Source organism: Sus scrofa, chromosome 5 (assembly GCF_054392235.1).
Source record: "Sus scrofa isolate SSC_HxYL_T2T_F1_AM1 chromosome 5, Sscrofa_HxYL_maternal_Yorkshire_Landrace_v2.0, whole genome shotgun sequence".
In the NCBI taxonomy this organism is placed as follows: domain Eukaryota; kingdom Metazoa; phylum Chordata; class Mammalia; order Artiodactyla; family Suidae; genus Sus; species Sus scrofa.
In genome coordinates this window covers 16959713-16982628 of record NC_139387.1, presented here as the reverse complement: position 1 = coordinate 16982628, position 22916 = coordinate 16959713, and the positions used below count along the sequence as shown (strand labels likewise).

Sequence of the window (22916 nt, the reverse complement as noted above, 5' to 3'; positions counted from 1 at the left end):
GCCTGCAGTATGTTGAAATTTCCAGGCCAGGGATTGAGCCCGAGCCACAGCAGCCACCCAAGCTGCTGCAGTAACAACCCCAGATCCTTAATCCATGGGATCCTTAACTTGCTGCACCACAAGGGAACTTCTGGCTCTGTTAAACGATGTGGTTTTGGAAGGCGTAATTAATCTTTCTGGGTCACAATCTGCTTATCGGTAAAAGGGAGGTAAAGCCCATCTCATACTGTTTATGAGAAGAAGTAAAATGAATAACGTAAGTTATGCGTCCAACACAGAGGTGGGCACTTAAGAGAGTCTCAGTAACTAGGAGCTGCAGTGCTTAAAGATTCCAGTCTACACCTTTGGTCTGATTGTTAGTTCCATTCTGTAGGTGGAGAGCCCTCCAGTGTTCACTGGGTGAATTACACCTAGCAGATCTCAGACACCTTTTCCCTCAGTTGTCTCTCTGGGGTGCAAGTGAGCAGCTCTAAGGCTACAGAGCTCTAAGAGCAGAAGCGTGCCTCTCCCAGGATTACTTTGGGACCTTGTGTGTGAGGATTACTTGGGCCTACCCCAAAGCTTTGCTTCAGTAGAACTGAACACATATTCGGAGAGAAAAACTAGATGTGAGAAGTTCCCCTGTGGCAGAGAAGATTGAAGATCCTGCGTTACTGCAGCTATGACTCAGGTTGCAGCTGTGGTGCTAGTTCCACCCCTGGCCTGGGAACTTCCACATGCCCTGAGTGCGGCCAAAATCAAAACAAACAGACAAAGAACAATAACAAAAATACACAAAAAAAGACCTAGAGCCATGTGGGATTGAAACCAAAAAGCTAATGAGGGGAAAAAGGAAGGAAGGAGGCAGCATTAGTTACTTCCTGGTGTCTATCTAAACTTTTCTAGAAGTTGGAAAGATTTTTGTTTTTGTTGGCGGGGAGAAGGGGCTGAACTATGAAGCATAAGATTACAGAGAAACAAAGTGAAAGTACAATTTGGGGTAAAAACAAAACAAAAAAACCTCAAAACACCTCATTGGAGGGCTGAAGATAGGGAAGGAGGAAGAAGAAAGAAGAAAAATTACGGGAGTTCCCATTGTGGCGCGGCAGGTTAAAAACCAAAGTGTCTGTGAGGATGTGGGTTGGATCCCTGGCCTCTCTCAGTGGGTTAAGGATCAAAAACTGGCCAGATTCCAAAGAGCAAGAAAGTGAGGAAGGCAGGTCCTATCTGCAATGTTGAGAAAACCAGGTGCCACAGTCCCAGAGCTACCATCCTTCCAGGCGGTCTTTGTAACCCCTGTGTGGGCTCACTTTGAGTTGTCATAATAACTAGGGCGTTACCACGGGGCTAGGATCACTAAAATGTCCTCCTACACCTGGGACAGTCTTCCACAATGAACTGTCCCTCCCTCCCTGGAAATAGTAGCCTGCTCCTGTAACTTAACTTTTGGTTTGTCTACCTGTAAAATGGGGGTAGTCACCTATCTCACAGATTTTTGGTAAAAATGCTTTCCCACAAACAGTAAAGTATTTGATGTTGTTACTATAGTTGCTACTACAATTACGTGCTATTGATATCTAAGGAAGGCCTTAAGTTCCTCCGTTGTAAGCCACAAGCCATGATAATCCTTAAAGGCAGCTGCTAGGAAAGCCAGCCTATTCTAATAGGACTGCGCCCACGGAGAGAACAATTTTCTGAGGAGAGCCGACCCAGGAAAAACTCTTCCTCCCTTCCTCCCGCAGACTCAAGTGTTTCGAGAACCACATTGCCCAGAGGCCCCGGTGGTCCAGGGCCGGCTCTCGCGCCGTGCACTCTGGGATTGGTAGTTCTCTGGCCTCGTTGTCAGCCGGCGCACCCCAGCACCAGGAACTCGTCTTCCCAGCTTGCCGCGCGGCCGGGCGAGCAGCCTGGCGACCAGGAAACGGGAAAGATGGCGGCTGTTCGGCGACGTTGAGGCCGCGTTGGGCGGTTCGAACTGAAGAGTGGTAAGTCTCGGGCGGTGGAAGCGATTCCCACGAGCTTGCACAGAGGGCGAGGGTGAGGGCACGGCAGTGGCCCCTGCCTCCGGGGCGAGGCGGGGAAGAACGCCTCAGGGAAGGGGCATGAGGTTGGAAAGCTCTGCCGAGGGGGAGCGGAGGGGCGCGGGCCCCAGGGGGAGTGTTGGTTCCTGGGGGCACAGGGCAGCTTCCTGGACGTGGTTACGCCCGGACCTTTGCCGGTGGGCACAACCCTGTGGTACCCCCAGCCCGACCTTATTCCTTCATGTTTCGAGTAGCCCTTGCTCCAACCAAATTGGAACTCTGGCTTTTCTCCCAGAACCAGTCATGCTTTCCCGCCTCTGCGCCTCCTGTGTTATTTCTTTTGCCGGGAAGGGCTTCTTTCCGGCACCTTCAATTACACATCTTCAAATTCTACCTATATTTAAATGCTCGAGCCACTTCCTCTAGAGATCTTTCCAAATTTCCCACTTACAAATGAAAGGAAACTTCTTTGAACTCCTGTAATAATTCATCTGAGCCTTCATCTTGGTATGTGGCTCATACCTTCTGTTGTTCTGTAAGCTTCTCGTGGACAGGATCTTCCTGATTTCCTTTCGTAACTCACACAGTGCCTAGCACGGTGCCTGGCATATAGTGGATGTTTGGTAAGTACACACTTCATTGACTGGGAAAAAAAAGACTCTGCCCCTGCCCTGCAAGAGTAGAGGAACTCAAAGATCTGGAGGTTAGCGGTACCTGTAATAAAACTTGCCTGCGTTTCTTGTCTTCTTATTCTCACTTCTAACTCTTCTAAACTCACTCCACTCAGGCTTCTACTCCCTCCATGCCACCGAAACAGCTCTTGTCAAAGGTCACCAACCATCTCTGCTTTTCTAAATGTAAGGGTCACTCCTTCATCTCTTAGTCTTTCTCCACTTGATGCAGATAACCACTCCCTCACTGAAACACACTTTTGGCTTCTGTGACGCCATACTTTACTAATTTTTCTTTTTCTCATTAGTTGTTGTTTCTGTTTTTTTAAATTTTAATTCTTATTTTTTTTTGTCTTTTTGCCTTTTCTAGGGCTGCTCCTGCAGCATATGGAGGTTCCCAGGCTAGGGATCTAATCGGAGCTGTAGCTGCCCACCTACACCACAGCCACAGCAACACGGGATCCGAGCCACATCTGTGACCTACACCACAGCTCACGGCAGCGCTGGATCCTTAACCCACTGGGCAAGGCCAGGAATCAAACCCGCAACCTCATGGTTCCTAGTCGGATTCGTTAACCACTGCGCCACGACGGAAACTCCTATTAGTTGTTGTTTCTTAACAGTTTTTTTCCTCTGGCTCCTCCTGTGCCTGGCCTCTAAATGTAGTGTTCCAGAGCTTGATTCTGGGTCCTCTTCTATAACTAGAATGCTTACTTAGGTCATGTTATTTAGCGTCCAATGGTTTTAAACGCCATCTATGTATTGATAACTCAAATCATTGTCTCCACACTGCCTCCTGAGTTCCAGAACTGCATTTTCACCTGCTTTCCTGGAATCTCCACTTGGTTTTCTTACTGACATCTTACAGTCAACATGGTCAAAATGAAACTTTTGACTTCTTCCTAAATCTTTTTTTTCCCCCCAGTCTGCTCTGGTCACTAATGGCACCGCAAACCACTTATGTTAGTCAAACCACATATTTAGGAGCTCTCTTTTTGTGTCCTCGCTTCATCAGTAAGTCCTGTCAGCTCTGCCTTCAAAATATGCCCTGAAGCAGTCTCCTTCTTTTCATTTCCATTGCCACTTTTCTAGAACAAGCTGCTGTCATCTCCTGTCTGTGCTACTATAATAACATTCTCAGTTGTTCTGTGTCTTCGCATGCCTCTCTACTGTATATTTTCTCGTAAGGCACCAAAGTAGTGGTGAAAGTATTCAAAGTAATCAAAATGAAAAATAAGTTCATACCACCTCCTGTTTGACAACTTTCTAAGTTTCCCACTGCAGTAAGATTAAAATCCAAGTTCCCTTATTCTGGCCCAGAACACACTTCCAGGATCTGACTCCTGCCTACCTCCCTGAACTTATCTTGAATCGTTCTTCCCCCAAGTTACTGCCTCACTGCCCCTGAGCCGCACAAGTCTACTTTTTTTTTTTTTCCTTTTTACAGCTACACCTGCAGCATATGGAAGTTCCCAGGCCCGAAGTCAAATCAGAGCTGCAGCTGCAGGCCTGTGCTACAGCCACAGCAACACTGGATCCAAGCCACATCTGCGACCTTTGTCACAGCTTGCAGCAATGCCAGATCCTTAACCCACTGAACAAAGCCAGCGCTCAAACCCACATCCTCACAGAGACAATGTTGGGTTCTTAACCCACTGAGACACAATAGGAACTCCCCTTAGGCAATTTTGGGGTAAAATGGGTTGTCTTCACCTTTTGAAAGTGCTACTTGTTAATTTTTCTTTTCTTTACCTACTCTACCTTCTTAAAGATATATGGCAGGGATCACATGGGAATTGTAAGCTAAAGTTTAGGGAACTGATATTTCATCTGAACCATTTGGACATAAAATAAGTTCGTTTTTTAAAAAATTTTATTGAGGAGTTCCCTTTGCGGCTCAATGGAAATGAGCCTGCCTAGTATCCATGAGGATGCAGGTTCGATCCCTGACCTCGCTCTGTAGGTTAGGTATCCAGCATTGCTGTAGGTCACAGATGTGATTCTGATCTCAAGTTGCTGTGGCTGTGGTGCAGGCTGGTAGCTGCAGCTTCCATTCGATCCCTAGCCTGGGGTTTTCCATATGCCACACCTGCAGCCCTAAAAAAAAAAAAAGAAAAACATTAAAAATAATTTTATTGAAATATAGTTGATTTACAATGTGTTAATTTCTGCTATACTGCAAAATGACTCAGTTATACATATATATTTATATTCTTTTTCATGTTCTTTTCCATTATGGTTTATTACCGGAATATATAGTAGGACTTTTTTGTTTATTCATTTATTTATTCATGCATCTGCTAATCTCAAACTCCCAATCCATCACTCCCTCTGTTCCCTTTCCACTTTTTTTTTTTTTTTTTGGTCTTTTTGTCTTTTCCAGGGCTGCACCCACGGAATATGGAGGCTCCCAGGCTAGGGGTCTAATCAGAGCTGTAGCTGCTGGCCTATGCCAGAGCCACAGCAATGCCAGATCCAAGCTGCATCTGCAACCTACACCACATCTCATGGCAACACTGGATCCTTAACCCACTGAGCAAGGCCAGGGATCAGACCCGCAACCTCATGGTTCCTAGTCGGATTCGTTAACCACTGCGCCACGACGGGAACTCCAATTTTATTTTATTATTATTATTATTATTACTTTTTAGGGCCACACCAGCATATAGAAGTTCACAGGCTAGGGGTTGAATCTGAGCTGTGGCTCCTGGCCTGTGCCATAGCCACAGCAACATGGGATCTCAGCCTCATCTGCAACCTCCACCACAGCTCATGGCAGTGCTGGATCCTTAACCCACAGAGTGAGGCCAGGGATTGAACCTGTGTCCTTATGGATACTAGTCAGGTTCGCTTCCACTGAGCCACAACAGGAACTCCTTACTTTATTATTTTTTAATTTTATGGCCACACCCATGGCATACAGAAGTTCCTGGGCCAGGGATTAAATCTGAGCCACAGCTGCTATTACCTACACCACAGTTGGAACGTCGGATCCTTCAACTCACTGTGCTGGGCAGGGGATAGAAGCTGCACTCCTGCAGTGACCTGAGCCACTGCAGTTGGTTTCCTAATCCACTGCACCGCAGCAGGAACTCCATGAATTTTAGATTCTACCTATAAGTGATATGTATCATGTGGTATTTGTCTTTCTCTTTCTGCCTTCACTTAGTATGATAATCTCTAGGTCTGTCCATGTTGTGCAAATGGCATTTTTTCATTCTTTTTTATGGCTGAATAATATTCCTGTGTGTGTGTATGTGTACATGGAGGTACACCACATCTTTTTGTTTTTGTCTTTTTAGGGCCCCACCTGTGGCATATGCTGGTTCCCAGGCTAGAGGTTGAATTGGAGCTGTAGCCGCTGGCCTATGCCACAGCAATGCCAGATCCGAGCCACGTCTTCAACCTACACCATAGCTCACAGCAGTGCTAGACCATTAACCCACTGAGAGAGGAGGCCAGGGATTGAACTTTTGGCTCCCATTCTGACCATCATTAAATGGTACCTCATTGTAGTTTTGATTTGCATTTCTCTAATAATTAGCAATAACGAGCATTTTTTCATGTGCTTATTGGCCATCTGTATGTCTTCTTTGGCAAAATGTCTGTTTAGGTCTTCTGCCCATTTTTCAATTGGGTTCTTTGTTTTTTTGTTATTGAGTTGTATGAGCCGTTTGTGTATTTTGGAAATTAAGCCCTTGTCGGTTGCATTATTTGCAAATATTTCCTCCCAGTCTTTTGTCCTTATAGGGCTGCACCTGAGGCATATGGAGGTTCCTAGGATAGGGGTCTAACTGGAACTGTTGGAACTGTTGCTGCTGGCCTATGCCAGAGCCACAACAACGCCAAATCCGAGCCAGGTCTGCGACCTACGCCACAGCTCACAGCAACACCGGATCCTTAAGCCACTGAGTGAGGCCAGGGATCAAATCCACAACCTCACGGTTCCTAGTCAGATTCATTTCTGCTGCGCCACAATGGGAACTCCTGTCTTCATTTTGTTTATGGTTTCCTTTGCTGTGCAAAAGCTTGTAGGTTTGATTAGGTCTCATTTGTTTATTTTTGCTTTTATTTCTGTGGCCTTGGGAGACTGACCTAAGAAAACATCGGTATGATTTATGTCAGAGCATGTTTTGCCTATGTTCTCTTCTAGGAGTTTTATGGTGTTATGTCTTATAATCAAGTCTTTAAGCCATTTTGAGGTTATTTTTGTGTATCGTGCGAGGGTATATTCTGACTTCATTGATTTACCTGCGGCTGTCCAACTTTCCCATCACCACTTGCTGAAGAGACTGTCTTTTCCCCATTGTATATTCTTGCCTCCTTTGTCGAAGATAAATTGTCCATAGGTGGGTGTGTGGGTTTATTTCTGGGCTCTCTATTCTGTTGCATTGATCCATATATGTCTGTTTTGTGCCAGTACTATACTGTTTTGATTACTGTAGCTTTTTGTTTGTTTGTTTGTGTTTTGGGTCTTTTTTGCCTTTTCTAGGGCCGCTCCTATGGCATATGGAGGTTCCCAGGCTAGGGGTCGAATTGGAGCTGTAGCTACCAGCCTACTCCAGAGCCACAGCAATGCGTGATTACTATAGCTTTGTAGTAAATATGAAGTCTAGGAGGGTTATGCCTCCTGCTTTGTTATTTTTCCTAAGGTTTGCTTTGGCGATTCTAGGTCTTTTATGGTTCCTTATAAATTTTAGGATTATTTGTTCCAGTTCTGTGAAAAATCTCATGGGTAATTTGATAAGGATTGCATTAAATCTCTAGATTGCTTTGAGTAGTATGGCCATTTTAACAATGTTAATTCTTCTAGCCCAAGAGAATGGGCTGGCTTTTCATTTCTTTGCATCATCTTCAGTTCCCTTTATTAATGTTTTGTAGTTCTCAGCACATATAAGCCTTTTACCTCCTTGGTGAGGTTGATTCCTAAATTTTGTGGGTTTTTTGTTTTTGTTTTTGGCATGATTTTAAATGTGTGGTTTTTTTTTTAAAAGTAAGTTGTAAAGTTTAATCATAAAGAATAATAATTAAAATCATGTCAGTGGCACTTACAATTTAAAAGATTAATGAAAACAATTTTGTTCTAATTAGTGTACTACTTTTGGGACAAATTTTACTTAATAATCTTAGCAATTTTTGCTATAAAAACTGGGATAGAAAGTAAATGGTTGAAAATCATGTGGTTATTAAGTGAAGCCAGTATTTGTATCCAGAACTGTTCTTCTCCAAATCCCTTTACATAAAAATACAGTATATTATGTCCTAATAAAATAATAAGGTGGGAGGGAGTTCCCTTTGTGGCTCAGTGGGTTACGAACCTTAACTAGTACCCATGAGGATATGGGTTTAATCCCTGGCCTTGCTCAGTGGGTTAAGGATCTGACATTGCTGTGAGCCATGGTATAGGTCACAGATGCAGCTCGGATGTCACGTTGCTGTGGTTGTGGCTGTGGCATAGGCTGGTAGCTGCAGTTGCCGCTGCAACTCTGATTCGACCCCTCGCCTGGGAAATTTGATGCAGATGCAGCCTTGAAAAGCAAAAACAAAAAATAAGTGGGTTTAAAGATACACGTATTCTTTTTTTCCTTTTAGGCTTTTTTTTTTTTTTTTGTCTTTTCCCCTTTTCTAGGGCCGCTCCTGCAGCATATGGAGGTTCCCAGGCTAGGGGTCGAATTGGAGCTGTAGCCACCGGCCTACGCCAGAGCCACAGCAACGCAGGATCCGAGCCATGTCTGTGACCCACACCACAGCTCAGGGCAACGCCAGATCCTTAACCCACTGAGCAAGGCCAGGGATCGAACCCGCAACCTCATGGTTCCTAGTCGGATTCGTTAACCACTGAGCCATGACGGGAACTCCTCTTTCTGCACCTACGACATATGGAAGTTCCCAGGGTAGGGGTCTAATTGGAGCTGCGGCTGGCGGCCACAGCCACAACCACAGCAACTCAGGAGCCAAGCTGAGTCTGTGACCTACACCAAAGCTCGAGGCAGTGCCAAATTCTTAACTCACTGAGTGAGGCCAGGGATTGAACCTGCATCTTCATGTTTACTAGTCAGATTCATTTCTACTGAGCCACAACAGGAACTCCTGATATTTCATTGTTAGTGTAAAGAAATGCAACTTATTTCTCTATGTTAATCTTGTATCCTGCTGAAATCATTTATCAGTTCTAGTAGTTTTTGAGTGGAGTCTTCAGGATTTTCTAAGTATGGTGTCATATCATCTACATATAATATAATGACAGTTTTACCTCTTCCTTACCAATTTGAATAGCTTTTTTTTTTTTTTTTTTTTCTTGTCTGATTGCTGTGGCTAGGACTTTCAGTACTATATTGAAGTGAAGTGGTGAGAATTGGCATCCTTGTCTTGTTCCAGATTTTAGTGGGAAGCCTTTCCTTTCAGCTTTTCAGCACTGAGTATTATATTGGCTGTGGGTTTATTGTAAATAGCTTTTATTATGTTGAGATATGTTTCCTCTGTACACATTTTGGTAAGAGTTTTTGTCATGAATGGATGTTGAATTTTATTGAATGCTTTTCCTTCATCTGTTGAGGTGATCATGTGGTTGTCTTGTCTTTTGTTGATGTGGTGTATCACATTGATTAATTTGTGTATGTTGAACGAACCATCTTTGTGACCTTGGGATGGATCCAACTTGGTTGTGGTATATGAGCTTTTTTGGGGGGCTGCCTGGCAGCAATGGAGTTCCCGGGCCAGGGATCAGATCCTAGCTGCTGTTGCGACCTAAGCTGCAACTGCGGCAACGCCAGATCCTTAACCCACTTTGTTGGGCTGAGGACTAAACCTGCATCTCAGTGCTCCAAGACACTGCCAGTCCCATTGAGCCACAGTGGGAACTCCTGTACATGATCTTTTTCATATGTTGTTTGATTCAGTTTGTTAATATTTTGTTGATAATTTTTGCATCTGTGTTCATCAAAGATATTGGCCTGTAATTTTCTTTTTTGGTAGTGTCTTTGTCTATTTTTGGTATGAGGGTGATGGTGGCTTCATAGCATGTCTCTGGGAGTTTCTTCCTCTTCAAGCTTTTGGAAGAGTTTGAGAAGGATCAGTATAAGTTCTTCTTTGTGTGTTTGTTAGAGGCAGAATTCACCTGTGAAGCCATCTGGCCTTGGACTTTTGTTTGTAGGGAGTTTTTAAAAATTAAAAAAAAAATTTTTTTTTCTTTTTAGGGCCAAACCTGTGGCATATGGAGGTTCCCAGGCTAGGGGTTGAATCGGCGCTATAGCCGCTGGCCTACACCACAGCCATAGCAACGTGGGATCTGAGCTGTGTCTTCGACCTACACCATAGTTCACGGCATTGCCAGATCCTTAACCCACTGAGTGAGACCAGGGATCAAACCTGCAACCTCATGGTTCCTAGTCAGATTCATTTCCACTGCGCCACGATGGGAACTCCGTTTTTTTGTTTTGTTTTGTTTTTTTTAATTACAGATTCTGTTTCACTTCTGGTGATTGGTCTATTCAAGTTATCTATTTCTTTTTGATTCAGATTTGGTGGGCTGTATGTTTCTAGAAATATACTAAGTTTTGAAATATATCCTTAGGTTTATGGATGATGGTGGTGGTGGTGGTGATAGTGGAATCGAGATAGATTGAGATTTGCTGTCATTTTAGCACCTGGCTGAAGTAGATTTTGTAGTTGACCGTGTGGCAAACAGTGTTCACTGTCCCCCAGGCAGGAAGGGGACAGAACTAATTCTTGCTCAAACTTTTCATGTGTCTGGATCATGATCGAGGCTGTACAAATCTGAATAGGGAACGTCAGTCAGAACATCTGTGACCTATAGTTTTTTGGATACTAGTTGGGTTCTTAACCCACTGAGCTACAGCGGGAACTCTGACCTCTAGTTTTTGAAACACTTCTTCCTCCTTTCCTCCTTCCTTCCTTTATTTTTAATTCTAAAATAATTACAGGTTCACAGGAAGTTGAATAACCAAAGTGCATGGAGGTCCTGTGTACCCTCCACCAAGTTTTCGCCTTTGTGTAACTAGGAGAACATTTTTTTTAATCTGAATAGAAGTGAATTTCTCTATTTGGAAAACAGCTATGCTCACCGCTGTACCACCAATGCCACTATGAATTTCTCTATTTGAATTTAGGTTTTCCTTGAGGTGCTGATTATAATCCCAAATCTCAAATTCGAGCTTTTTTTTTTTTTCTTTTTAGGGCCACACCCTTGGCTTATGTAATTTCCCGGGCTAGGGGTTGAATTGGAGCCGCAGTCACTGGCCTACACCACAGCCACAGCAATACCAAATCTGAGCAGCATCTGCAACCTTCAGGGAAACTTTTGGCAACACCGGATCCTTAACCCACCGAGCAAGGCCAGGGATTGAACCTGAATCCTCATGGACACTAGTTGGATTTTTAACCCACTGCACCACAATGGAAACTCCTCAGATTTTAAGTTTTATTTTTTCTTTTGAGTGTTCTTTATTGGTTCAAGAAAACTTATCTCCCTTAGATGTGTATGTATTGACTGAACCTGGTGAGCAGGCAGACCTAATAGACCCCCAAGATAAGCAATGCAGGATGTTTCTAGAGATAGCTAGCACACTATTCATTCACTAGCATTTCTTTTATTTTTTTTTTGTCTTTTTTTTTTGTTGTTGTTGCTATTTCTTGGGCCGCTCCCTCGGCATTATTGTTGTTGTTGTTGTTGTTGCCATTTCTTGGGCCGCTCCCGCGGCATATGGAGGTTCCCAGGCTAGGGGTCCAATTGGAGCTGTAGCCACCGGCCTACGCCAGAGCCACAGCAACGCGGGATCCAAGCCGCGTCTGCAACCTACACCACAGCTCACGGCAACGCCGGATCGTTAACCCACTGAGCAAGGGCAGGGACCGAACCCGCAACCTCATGGTTCCTAGTCGGATTCGTTAACCACTGCGCCACGACGGGAACTCCAGCATTTCTTTTAATACTCTTGCTGTGTAATTATAAAAATAAGGTATGGTCATTGTATACTTTTAGAAAATAAATATATACAAAAAGGAATTCCAGAGAGACAGTCTAATATTAATAAATAAGAATGGGCCTCTAGGAGTTCCCTGATGGCTTAGTGGTTGGGGGTTTGGCCTTGTCACTACTGTGGTTCAGGTTCAATCCTTGACCTGGGAATGCAGCTGTGGGCACAGCCAAAAAAAAAAAAAAAAAAAAAATTAAAATTGAAGGAAAGTAGAGTTCCCATTGTGGTGCAGCAGAAATGAATCCAGCTAGTATCTATGAGGATATGGGTTCGATCCCTGGCCTCGCTCAGTGGGTTTAGGATCCGTTGTTGCCATGAGCTGTGGTGTAGGTCGCAGATGTGACTGAGATTCCGAGTTGGCAGTGGCTGTGGTGTAGGCCGGCAGCTGTATCTCCAATTTGAGCCCTAGCCTAGGAACCACAGTATGCTGCAGGTGTGGCCCCAAAAAGCAAAAAAAAAAAAAAAAAAAATTGAAGAAAAGAAAGAAAATACTTTAAAAAAAAAAAAGAAGCAGCAGCAGTGTGGAGCCAGACTGCCTGAAACGCTTACATTTAACACCCATGTGTCCTTAGGCAAATTCGTTTATATATCTGAGCTTCAGTTTCTTCATTTATAAAGCAGGCATACCAATATATCTACCTCAGAGGGTTTGAGATTAAGTAAATTATATGTAAAAAGTTTAGAGCAGTACCTCATACATAATAAATACCGCTCTTACCCATGATAGATGGCAGGAGAGCTGGCTGATAAGAAGGACCGTGATGCATCACCTTCCAAGGACGAAAGGAAGCGATCTCGGACTCCTGACCGAGAACGGGATAGAGACCGGGACCGGAAGTCTTCCCCATCTAAAGATAGGAAACGGCATCGGTCAAGGGATAGGCGGCGAGGAGGCAGCCGCTCTCGTTCCCGGTCCCGGTCCAAGTCTACGGAAAGGTAAAGGAGCCTTGTGTTTGTTACCCGGCAAAGGAGTGGACATTTCAAGCTTCTTTCTTGGTTCCTCTGATGCCTCCACTTTTAGGACAGTAGTCTTTCATACATTTCTGTACACGGAGTGAGCCAGTAACTCTTAAATTTAAGAGGGAGGAGTTCCCATTGACAGAGTGGAAACGAATCCTACTAGTAACCATGAGGATGCAGCTTCCATCCCTGGCCTCGCTCAGGGGGTCTGGGGTCTGGTGTTGCTATGAGCTCTGGTGTAGGTCACAGACATGGCTGGGATCCTGCTTTGCTGTGGCCAGCAGCTGTAGCTCTGATTCAGCCCCTAGCCTGGGTGAGGGTGTGGCCCTAAAAATCAAAAAAAAAAAAAAAAAAAAAAAGTTAAGAGGAAACTTGTAAAATAGAGATCCAGCTGATTAGGGAAGGTAGTTCACCTATTCACTTAGTGACCTGTCATTGCTGTTAATACTTAGCAGAGCAACTATGAGCTCGAAGAAATTCTTCAAATTCCCTCATAGCTTCTTGGGAAAGACATTTTCCAATTTGTAAAATATTACTCTGGGGAGAAAAGAGCCTGAAAACCTCCTTAGGGCTGCAGTGAAGCATCCCATGATTTCTTAAATGTGCTGTCTTCAGAGACCGCAGGCACAAAGAACGAGAGCGAGATAAGGAGCGAGATCGGAATAAGAAGGACCGAGATCGGGATAAGGATGGACACAGACGGGACAAGGACCGCAAGCGATCCAGGTACCTGAGGGAGTGGGAGGGGGCTTTAGGGCAACGCTGTCGTCTCTTCCTCTTTGCATCTCAGCTGGCTCAGCTTCGTGGGAAAGTAAATTTTCCATAGCAAATCCTATTGGTAGTTACTGCAGAGCTATCTTTTATAGAAAGCACACATCTTTAGAAGGTGTCACCAGTTAGTGAAGTCACCTCCTCTTGAGAATCAGCTGGCTCTTAGAATTTAGAAATTAATTTGAAAAGGTTACCAGCCAACAGAACATTCCTTTAGCTCCATCAGACCATTCAGTTTTCTATCCAGAATGTGCAACGTGTATTTATTAGGATAGCATAATGCAGCTGTGTCTTGGTCTCTTTGTTCTGGAAACTTGCTGTACAGAGTTTTATTAGACCCTGAATGTATAGGTTAGAATTCAGGACAAAGGATAGAATTCTCATAGCAAACTCAGTGGAAGTTTGATAGCCCTTGTAGATTCAGCTTATAGCAGGTGTGGGGGAAAGCTTAGTGGGCCTGGTAGGAAGAGGAACTGAGGAGAGGACATACGTAGCATTGTCTGTGAAGGGTGTATGTGGGTGGCCCCGTCGGCTACATTCATCGTGTATTATAAAGTAATGCAAGATTTTTTATTTTTTCTGACATGCATATGCTGTTTGGAGGAAACAAACTTTTTTTTTTTTTGGCTGCCCTGCGATACATGGAGTTCCCAGCCAGGGATCACATCCGAGCCACAGTTGCGACCTATGCCACAGTTGTGGCAACACCGGATCCTTTAACCCACTATGCCGAGCAGGGGATTGAACCTGCATTCTGGTCTCTGCAGTGCTGCAGAGACACTGCTGATCCCCTTGTGCCACAGCAGGAACTCCTAATTTTTTTTCCAATTCTTTTCCATCGTAGGTTATTAAAAGATATTGAATATAGTTGCCTGCGCTCCACAGTAAATCCTTGCTATTTATTTTATATACAGTAGTGTGTATCTGTTAGTCCCATATTCTTAATTTATCCCTCCCACCCTCCCTTCCCCCCTGGCAACCATAAGTTTGTTTTCTATGTCTGTGAGTCTGTTTCTGTTTTGTAAGTAATTCATTTGTATTATTTTTTAGATTCCACATATAAGTGATAGCATGTAATATTTGTCTTTGCCTAACTTCACCTAGAAGTCACCTATGATAATCGTAGGCACCTATGATATCACCTATGATAATCTCTAGGTCTATTCATGTTGCTACAAATGGCAGTATTTCATTCTTTTTCTATAGCTGAGTAATATTTGGAGGAAATATTTTTGCTGTCAGTAGTGAAGACCCACTTCTCAGAAATTAGTCTCAGAAAAGGAGATCCAGGTAGAATGGGGCCAAGACAAGGCCATCATTAGGTTTCAGAGGAGGCAGAGGGACCAGGCCTGCAAACAGAGCTTCAGACTTGTTGGATGACTGTGAACCATTCTTGTTAAGTTGTGGCAAAACTTTTATCCCGTTTTGGGGGCGCAGTCTGAACCTCATCCAGAGGCCGGAATAAGAGTGATAGTGACATGGACCTTTCCTGTTCCTTTGCTTTAAAGCTTATCTCCTGGCCGAGGAAAAGATTTTAAGTCTCGGAAAGACAGAGACTTCAAGAAGGATGAAGAGGATGAACATGGCGATAAGAAGCCTAAGGTAAGAAGAGGAAGGATTTTTTTCCCCTCATCTTCCTCTTCAGTTCAAGGCCGATTTGTTGTTCTTCAAAGGAAGAGAGCCTCTGGACTGAAGTCCTGTGTTTTATCTTCAGGCGCAGCCATTATCCCTGGAGGAACTCCTGGCCAAGAAAAAGGCTGAGGAAGAGGCTGAGGCTAAGGTAAGAGCTCGAGGGTCTGTATTAGTTGGCTGCTGTAACAGAACACCACAGGCTGCGTGACTTAAACAGTGGAACTTTATTTTATCGGTTCTGGGGGCTAGAAGCCCGAGATCAGATGGGACTGTTTCTTCTGAGGCTTCTCTCCTTGGCTTGTTGGTGGATATCCTTTCCATTCTCCCATGATCTTCCTCTGGGTGTGCATGCCTCTGCTGCCTCTGCTGGCCAGACTTTCTCTTCTTAATAGGACACAGCCAGATTGTTTAGGGCCCACTCTTGGAGCCTCATTTTACCTTAATCTCCTTAAAGGCTCTGTCTCCAAATACAGTCACCTTCTGCGGTACTAGCGGTTAAGGCTTCAACATCTGAATTGAGGGGGGAGAGGACACAGGTTAACCCATAACAGGGGCCTAGGCCTATTTCTGTTTTCCTTAACAGGTTTAATGCCTGGGCAGATATTTTTGGGCCTCCTGCCATTTTGCCATCAGTGATATGATTATATTCTGTTCCCAGATCCTTTGTTTACAGTCATATTCTATTCTGTAGCCCAAGTTCCTCTCCAAAGCAGAACGAGAGGCTGAGGCCCTAAAGCGACGGCAGCAGGAGGTGGAAGAGCGGCAGAGGATGCTTGAAGAAGAGAGGAAGAAAAGGAAACAGTTCCAAGACTTGGGCAGGAAAATGTTAGGTTCGTCTTCTTGCTCTGTACCCCTGGATGGGGTAGGAAAGGGTGGGATGGGATTGTGGTGTCACCCAGGAGAGCTAGAACCTTGTCAGCCCTGAGTTTAGAAGAGGGAAGGCTGGGGCAGGTTTTTGAGAGAAATGTCTCCATTTTCCCTGTATCTTAACCCCCCCTTTTTTTTTACCCACTTGATGTGTATTGTCTGGATCTTCTCCGTGACTTCCACTCTTTTCTCTTCCACTGAGTTCTGCAGCTTTGCTTTCTTTGGTCTGCAGAAGACCCTCAGGAACGGGAACGGAGGGAACGGCGGGAGAGGATGGAGCGAGAGACCAATGGAAATGAGGACGAGGAGGGGCGGCAGAAGATCCGGGAGGAGAAGGATAAGAGCAAGGAGCTGCATGCCATTAAGGTGCAGGCCTCGGCTCTGTCTTCCCTGCCCTCCACCACAAGTGAGGATTGCCCGTTCTGATCTCTGTCTGTGAGATCTGGGCCTCCTGCTTGATGGGCTTTGTGTTCTGTCCCTGGGCAGGAGCGTTACCTAGGTGGCATCAAGAAGCGGCGCCGGACAAGGCATCTCAACGACCGCAAGTTTGTCTTTGAGTGGGACGCCTCTGAGGACACGTCCATCGACTACAACCCACTGTGAGTGGCTTCGGGCCTCAGTACCTGGTCTTTTAAACTAGGCAGTTAGAGAACTAGTGACTGCAGAGGTAGAAGTAAGATATACTGGGATGGGGACATAGGTAAACTCGTAGTTAGCCAGCCCTCTGGGCAAGGAAAGACCCGGCTGGAAGGGGGACTGGTCCATGTTGGTAGTCTGCCTTCCCATCCTTGTGCTCAGCAGCCCCTTCCCTCTTCCTCCATCTCAACCCAGGTACAAAGAACGGCACCAGGTGCAGTTGTTGGGGCGAGGCTTCATTGCAGGCATTGACCTAAAGCAGCAGAAACGAGAGCAGTCTCGCTTCTATGGAGACCTAATGGAGAAGAGGCGGACCCTGGAAGAAAAGGAGCAGGAGGAGTGAGTGGTCAGGGCTAGGGGTGGATGGGCAGAGCTGAGTCTGCGAGAAGGAGGTGGAGGATCAGACCCCACCAACCCCCCATGTCCTGCTCCAGGGCAAGACTCCGCAAACTTCGTAAGAAGGAAGCCAAGCAACGTTGGGATGACCGGCATTGGTCCCAGAAGAAGTTGGATGAGATGACAGACAGGGACTGGCGGATCTTCCGTGAGGACTACAGCATCACCACCAAAGGTGGCAAGATCCCCAATCCCATCCGATCCTGGAAAGACTCTTCTCTGCCCCCACACATCTTGGAGGTCATCGATAAGTGTGGCTACAAGGTACGAAGGAGCAGATTGGCCCAGAACACCCGTGGTGTCTTCTCTGCCAGTGGGCACCAAGGTGATGCCGTCTCTTGCTTTCTGCTAGGGGTATTGTTTGTTGATTGTGTTTCTTCTTGGACCCCATTCCTGTGAACTGTCCTCTCATTGTGCTAGACTGGCTGCCCACTCTGTCAGCAGTAGCCCAGGTAATATAATTCAGCTGGTACCTGTTACTCTCTGGGTCACTGCAGGAACCAACACCTATCCAGCGCCAGGCAATCCCCATTGGGCTACAGAATCGTGACATCATTGGAGTGGCTGAGACTGGCAGCGGCAAGACAGCAGCATTCCTCATCCCGTTGCTGGTCTGGATTACCACCCTCCCCAAAATTGACAGGTGAGCTCATCCGACACCGGTTAGACTGGGTTTGACTGAGTTTGACCGGGTAGGAATGGTGAAAGTGGCAAATGAGAGTTTGGTTTCTTTTTAAGTCTTCTTTAGTCTGGATCAGATATCCGGGAATAATCATGTTGTCAAAGAAGTGTATAATTTTATTGCCTGCAAGGACCACTCCCAAGAGAGGTCGGATATCCTAGAGTCTAATTTTTTTATGTGTTTATTTTTTATGGCCGCACCCATGGCATACATGAGCTCCCAAGCCAGGGATTGCATCTGGGCTGCAGCTGCAGCCTGTGCCACAGCTGTGGCGATGCTGGATCTGTAATCCACTGTGCCTGGCTGGGGATCCAACCAGCACCTCTGCAGCAACCCAAGCCACTGCAGTTGGATTCTTTTTTTTTTTTTTTTGTCTTTTTAGGGCTGTATGGCATACAGAAATTCCCAGGCTAGGGGTCGAATCAGAGCTCTAGCTGCCAGCCACAGCAATATCATATCTGCAGCTTGCACCACAGCTCACAGCAATGCCGGATCCTTAACCCACCGAGTGAGGCCAGGGATCAAACCCATGTCATCATGGATACTAGTTGGGTTTGCTACTGCTGAGCTGCAGCAGGGACTCCCTGCAGTGGGATTCTTAACCCACTGTGCCACAGCAGGAACTCCCTGGTGTCTAATTTTTAAGGGCAATTGTTGCATTTTTTTTCCACCACCCTCCCCATTCCCTCAGCTGCCCTTAAGAGTGATTTTGTCTTGCTCCTGTTTGTGGTTGGATGAGAACCAAAGCTCATGAAACTGCGGGATGCCCCATTTACCACAGGATCGAAGAGTCAGACCAGGGCCCTTATGCCATCATCCTGGCCCCCACTCGTGAGCTGGCTCAGCAGATTGAGGAAGAGACCATCAAGTTTGGGAAGCCGCTAGGCATCCGCACTGTGGCTGTCATTGGTGGCATCTCCAGAGAAGACCAGGGCTTCAGGCTGCGCATGGGTTGTGAGGTTTGTTCACCTAGCCAGCAGCCAGCTGGCCATTTGGGAAGGCTCTCTCTTTTGGGACTCTTTCTATTTCTGCCGTAGATGTACAGCAATGAAGGAAAGGGCTGGTTTATAAATGTGTGCTGTTATTTATGGAGGACTTAGGCATTAATTCCCACAATCACTGTATGAGAATAGATAATGGTATCTCCATTTTGCAGATGAAGCTGAGGCTCAGGTTAATAACTGGCCCAAAGTCACAGCTGGCGGTGTGCAGAGCTGAGATTCATATGTGAAGGCTGGGCCCATGATGTACTCTGCCCGAACCACGTCCTGGGTTTCGTGTGTTGCTTTCTTCTTCGAGTAGGGGAGGAGGGTGTTTTACAAGAAGTCTGCTGTAGGAATTGGATCTTCTGCAGGCTTCCTAGTGTAATCCCTGTATTCAGCCCCCTCCACAGTATCTCTTAGTCTCTTCCATCTGAGAAAGTTCCTATTGATTTTGCCTCTCCTGTCTGACCCCTGGGCCTTACTGAGACCCCGTTCACTCCTGAAAAACTCCAAGGTAGCAACAAGTGATTTCATGCCAGTTCAAGGAACGGTCGCTGTCAAACATAACTGGAGGTGGGGGTCCAAGGTCCTTAGCGTTGGGGATCTTGTGCACAAGCGGGTGGATAGTTCACAGGAGGGAGAAGAAAGGGTATCTGCTGGGGCTGCACGTGATTCCACTGTACCCCCCCAGATAGTGATCGCTACCCCAGGACGTCTGATTGATGTGCTGGAGAACCGCTACCTGGTGCTGAGCCGCTGTACCTATGTGGTTCTGGATGAGGCGGACAGGATGATTGACATGGGCTTTGAGCCAGACGTCCAGAAGATCCTGGAGCACATGCCCGTCAGCAACCAGAAGCCGGACACGGACGAGGCCGAGGACCCTGAGAAGATGTTGGCCAACTTCGAGTCTGGAAAACATAAGTACCGCCAAGTAAGGCTGTTCCCCTGAGCTGGGGAAAGTTGGGCAAGTTGCCAGACGTGCTCCAGGGCGCGTCTCGCCCAAGGGCGGGCCCAGAGTACATGTTTCCAGAATGGTGAGGGTGGCTCGGTACAGTCCTCACAGTCCTAGCGGTGCAGCCCCTTAGCCCTGGAGGAGGGGTGGATCCCAAGGAGTCATGCCACCACCCACCACGGGTACTGGCACATGCTCTCAGCCCATCCTGTCCTCATAGGGTGTAAAGCGCCGAACAGGCCCTGAGGAAAGATGTGGGAAGCCCAGGACAGTTGCCTGCGGCATCGCTTCCTGTCGGAACCCACACACGGCTCATTCCGATTCTTTAGCTCAGGCTGCGCTACCTGTTCTGGTGGTAGCACATGTGATGTGTCTGCCTGGGCCCAGGGCTTAACTTGCTTTTTTCACAGACAGTCATGTTCACGGCCACCATGCCCCCAGCGGTGGAGCGTCTGGCCCGGAGCTACCTTCGGCGACCTGCTGTGGTGTACATTGGCTCTGCAGGCAAGCCCCACGAACGAGTGGAACAGAAGGTCTTCCTCATGTCAGAGTCAGAAAAGAGGTATGCAAACACCTGAGCCGGGGCCCGTGGTGGAGCAGGGGCTTGTTTGGTGTGAGCGGTGGCTGGATAGCGACTGATCTGCCGTGTGAGCGAGCTTCTGTTTTCTTGTTCAGAATGCCACAGGTTGGGCATTTCACTTGGTGTGGAAGCTAGCATGCTTCTCAGTTTTCTCTTCCTCTTCTCCCCAGGAAAAAGCTGCTGGCAATCTTGGAGCAAGGCTTTGATCCACCCATCATCATTTTTGTCAACCAGAAGAAAGGCTGTGATGTTTTGGCCAAATCCCTGGAGAAGATGGGGGTGTGTCTGGCAGGGGAGGGTGAAGCCTGGCCTCTTGGGTGCTGCCTTCTGGAACTAGACGGGCCCCTGGGCTCCTGCTCTCAGTGCCCCCCCCGCCCCGTTCTTGAACCTCTCCAGTATTGAACAAGGGAGAAGGGTGGTTGGTGGGTCACACCTGCCTTGGGCCTCCTTCCCAGTGGGCTGGGCCAGGGAGAGGTTTTGAGCCATATCTCCGGGCAGGGTCTGAGGGATGTGGCAGAGTGTGTTTATGGATGTTTGGGGGAGGGGATGGTGTGGCCAGGAGGGGGTGGCAGTCATCAGTGTCCTGTACTCCTGACGCTGATGTTGCTGGGGGGGGGGTTGTCCTCTCCACTCAGCGCTTAAACTCCTTCAAGTTCTTGGTCCCTGCTTTCCACCCTCATCGCTCACCCTCATGCTCTGTCACATTACCTCTCATCTGTCCGGCTCTGCATCTCACCCCTGATGGCTTTGACCTTTGACCTTGCCCTGTCTGTCCACCCCTCCCATCCCCACCCGCCTCCTGTCTCTCCCATCCCTTTCTTCAGCTCATCCGTCCTCTCCTCCCTCCTCCCCCTCGCCTTCTCCCCTGCTGCTCTGTGCATCACCCTCCCTGTCCCGCTCCCTCTGCTGTGTCCTTCCACGAGCCCATTGCTCTTTCTTCACCTCCCCATTCTTCCAACAGTACAATGCTTGTACGCTGCATGGTGGAAAAGGCCAGGAGCAGCGAGAGTTTGCCCTCTCCAACCTCAAGGCTGGGGCCAAGGATATCTTGGTGGCTACAGACGTGGCGGGTCGTGGTATCGACATCCAAGACGTGTCTATGGTTGTCAACTACGATATGGCCAAAAACATTGAAGGTGAGTGCAGGGGAAGGCAGCTTCAGTCCAGGCCGAGGGAGGCTCCTTGCCCCTCTCTCCTAGAGGCTGGGGCGCTGCACCAGGAGGACCTAGCTGCCCACTCACAGCTCCGAGCCTAGGGTTGCTGATCTCAGTGAGAAGCGCTCCTGCCCTTTATCTCACCTGGGGGTGCGTCCCAGCACCCGGGGCAGCACTCTGCCTCCAGGGTGTGGAGAAGGACGGAGCTGGGCTGCTCGCTCTGGGTGTGATCGGCTGACCACCCTCGGCAGTGCCGGCGGGGAGAGCCCTGTGGGCTCTGCCGTATTTACTGCTCTTGGAGCTGTGGTGGGGAGGATGGTCGGGAGGACGGTGCCTTTAGACGTGGAGGCTTCAGACACTACTTACTGGGGCGACCGGCCTGGCGCCCCAAGTGACATCCCTCCCACTCCTCAGATTATATCCACCGCATTGGCCGCACAGGACGAGCAGGCAAGAGTGGTGTGGCCATCACCTTCCTCACCAAGGAGGACTCTGCCGTGTTCTATGAGCTGAAGCAAGCCATCCTGGAGAGCCCGGTGTCCTCCTGCCCCCCAGAGCTGGCCAACCACCCGGATGCCCAGCACAAGCCAGGCACCATCCTTACGAAGAAGCGTCGGGAAGAGACCATCTTTGCCTGACCCAGTTCTCTTCCCAGGGTTCAAGGCCATGCTCTGGAGCCTGTTCTTCAGGACCTTCATGTCTCTTTCCAGCTCCTCAGACTTCTGGGGGCTTAGGAAGCAGTCAGACTCCCTCTGGCCCAGACCCTTAGGTCTGAAGGCCTGAGCCCGGGGCTGTGAAAGGAGAGGACGCTGCTGCTGGAGGAGGCAGAGAGAACAGATTACCATAGATGCTGGCCCCGCCCCGCCCCTCTGGCAGGCTTTGGGATTGCATTGGGCCATTGGCTCTTGCCAGTTACGGGGGCAGCCAATTGGCATTGCCTCCCAGACTGAACAAAAACCTGGCTGCCAGGCTGGGATTTCTTGGGCACAGACTTGACTGCGTAAGCTGCCGCAGCGCCATCATTGCCCTGGATGACCCAGGGGAGCTGGCGCTGAGAATTATGGACCTTGGACTCCTACTGTCTTTTTGACAGCTGTTTGCCCTTTTGGATTATAAAACAAGTTGAGAGCCTTGTTTAGAGCTGTGTGTGCACAGCCCCCGTGCCAGGGGGTGCTGTGCACTCTAGGCATATCTCACCCAGGGAATTTTTTTAGTAGATTTGGGGACAGGGTGAGCTGGCTGAGTCCATCTTGAAGTCAGAGTGAAATTTCTGTTTTCTATTCTCTGAAAAGATGAGTTTGTATGTTCTGAGAATAAATACACGAATATTAAGCCTGTGTCTAGTTCTGGCTAAACTCATGTCCCAGGTCCTTCCTGATACAGCAGGAGGACAGCAGTGGGTCGACTTGGGAGATGCAAGACGGCCACATCCAGAGAAGAACCTTGGCCCAGACCATCCAGGAGCCTGACTGTCTGTAGCAGGCACTTGAGGGGAGATGGAAAAGCCACTGACAGCAGGATCACGATGCCTCTTCCCTCCCCGGTGCGGTGTGCTTGTCACCAGTCTTCAGTCCCTTTGCTTGGGGCTCCCTAATCGCTGAGTCCACTGCTCACAGGAGGGTGCAGAGACAGG

General features: G+C 47.5%; 1 protein-coding gene across 1 annotated transcript; it reads left to right on the top strand.

Moving 5' to 3' along the window:
- The first annotated feature begins 1879 nt into the window (after positions 1-1879).
- Positions 1880-22615, top strand: DDX23 (DEAD-box helicase 23). Its single transcript, XM_021091587.2, has 17 exons — positions 1880-1964; positions 12395-12603; positions 13243-13353; positions 14907-15000; positions 15113-15178; positions 15722-15860; positions 16130-16263; positions 16384-16496; positions 16729-16872; positions 16968-17193; positions 17427-17572; positions 18393-18570; positions 19286-19528; positions 19960-20111; positions 20300-20408; positions 21091-21265; positions 21698-22615. Exons 2-17 carry the CDS (start codon positions 12395-12397, stop codon positions 21919-21921), a joined length of 2463 nt encoding a protein of 820 aa, XP_020947246.1. The 5' UTR covers positions 1880-1964; the 3' UTR covers positions 21922-22615.
- The last annotated feature ends 301 nt before the right edge of the window (positions 22616-22916 follow it).

What these genes read in the sequence shown, in the direction of transcription:
- DDX23 (XM_021091587.2), top strand. Translation starts at nt 12,395, where the DNA reads ATGGCAGGAGAGCTGGCTGATAAGAAGGACCGTGATGCATCACCTTCC. An exon ending in ACCCTCCCCAAAATTGACAG is followed by an intron (nt 17,573 to 18,392) that starts GTGAGCTCATCC and finishes CATTTACCACAG; the next exon opens with GATCGAAGAGTCAGACCAGG. An exon ending in GAAAACATAAGTACCGCCAA is followed by an intron (nt 19,529 to 19,959) that starts GTAAGGCTGTTC and finishes CTTTTTTCACAG; the next exon opens with ACAGTCATGTTCACGGCCAC.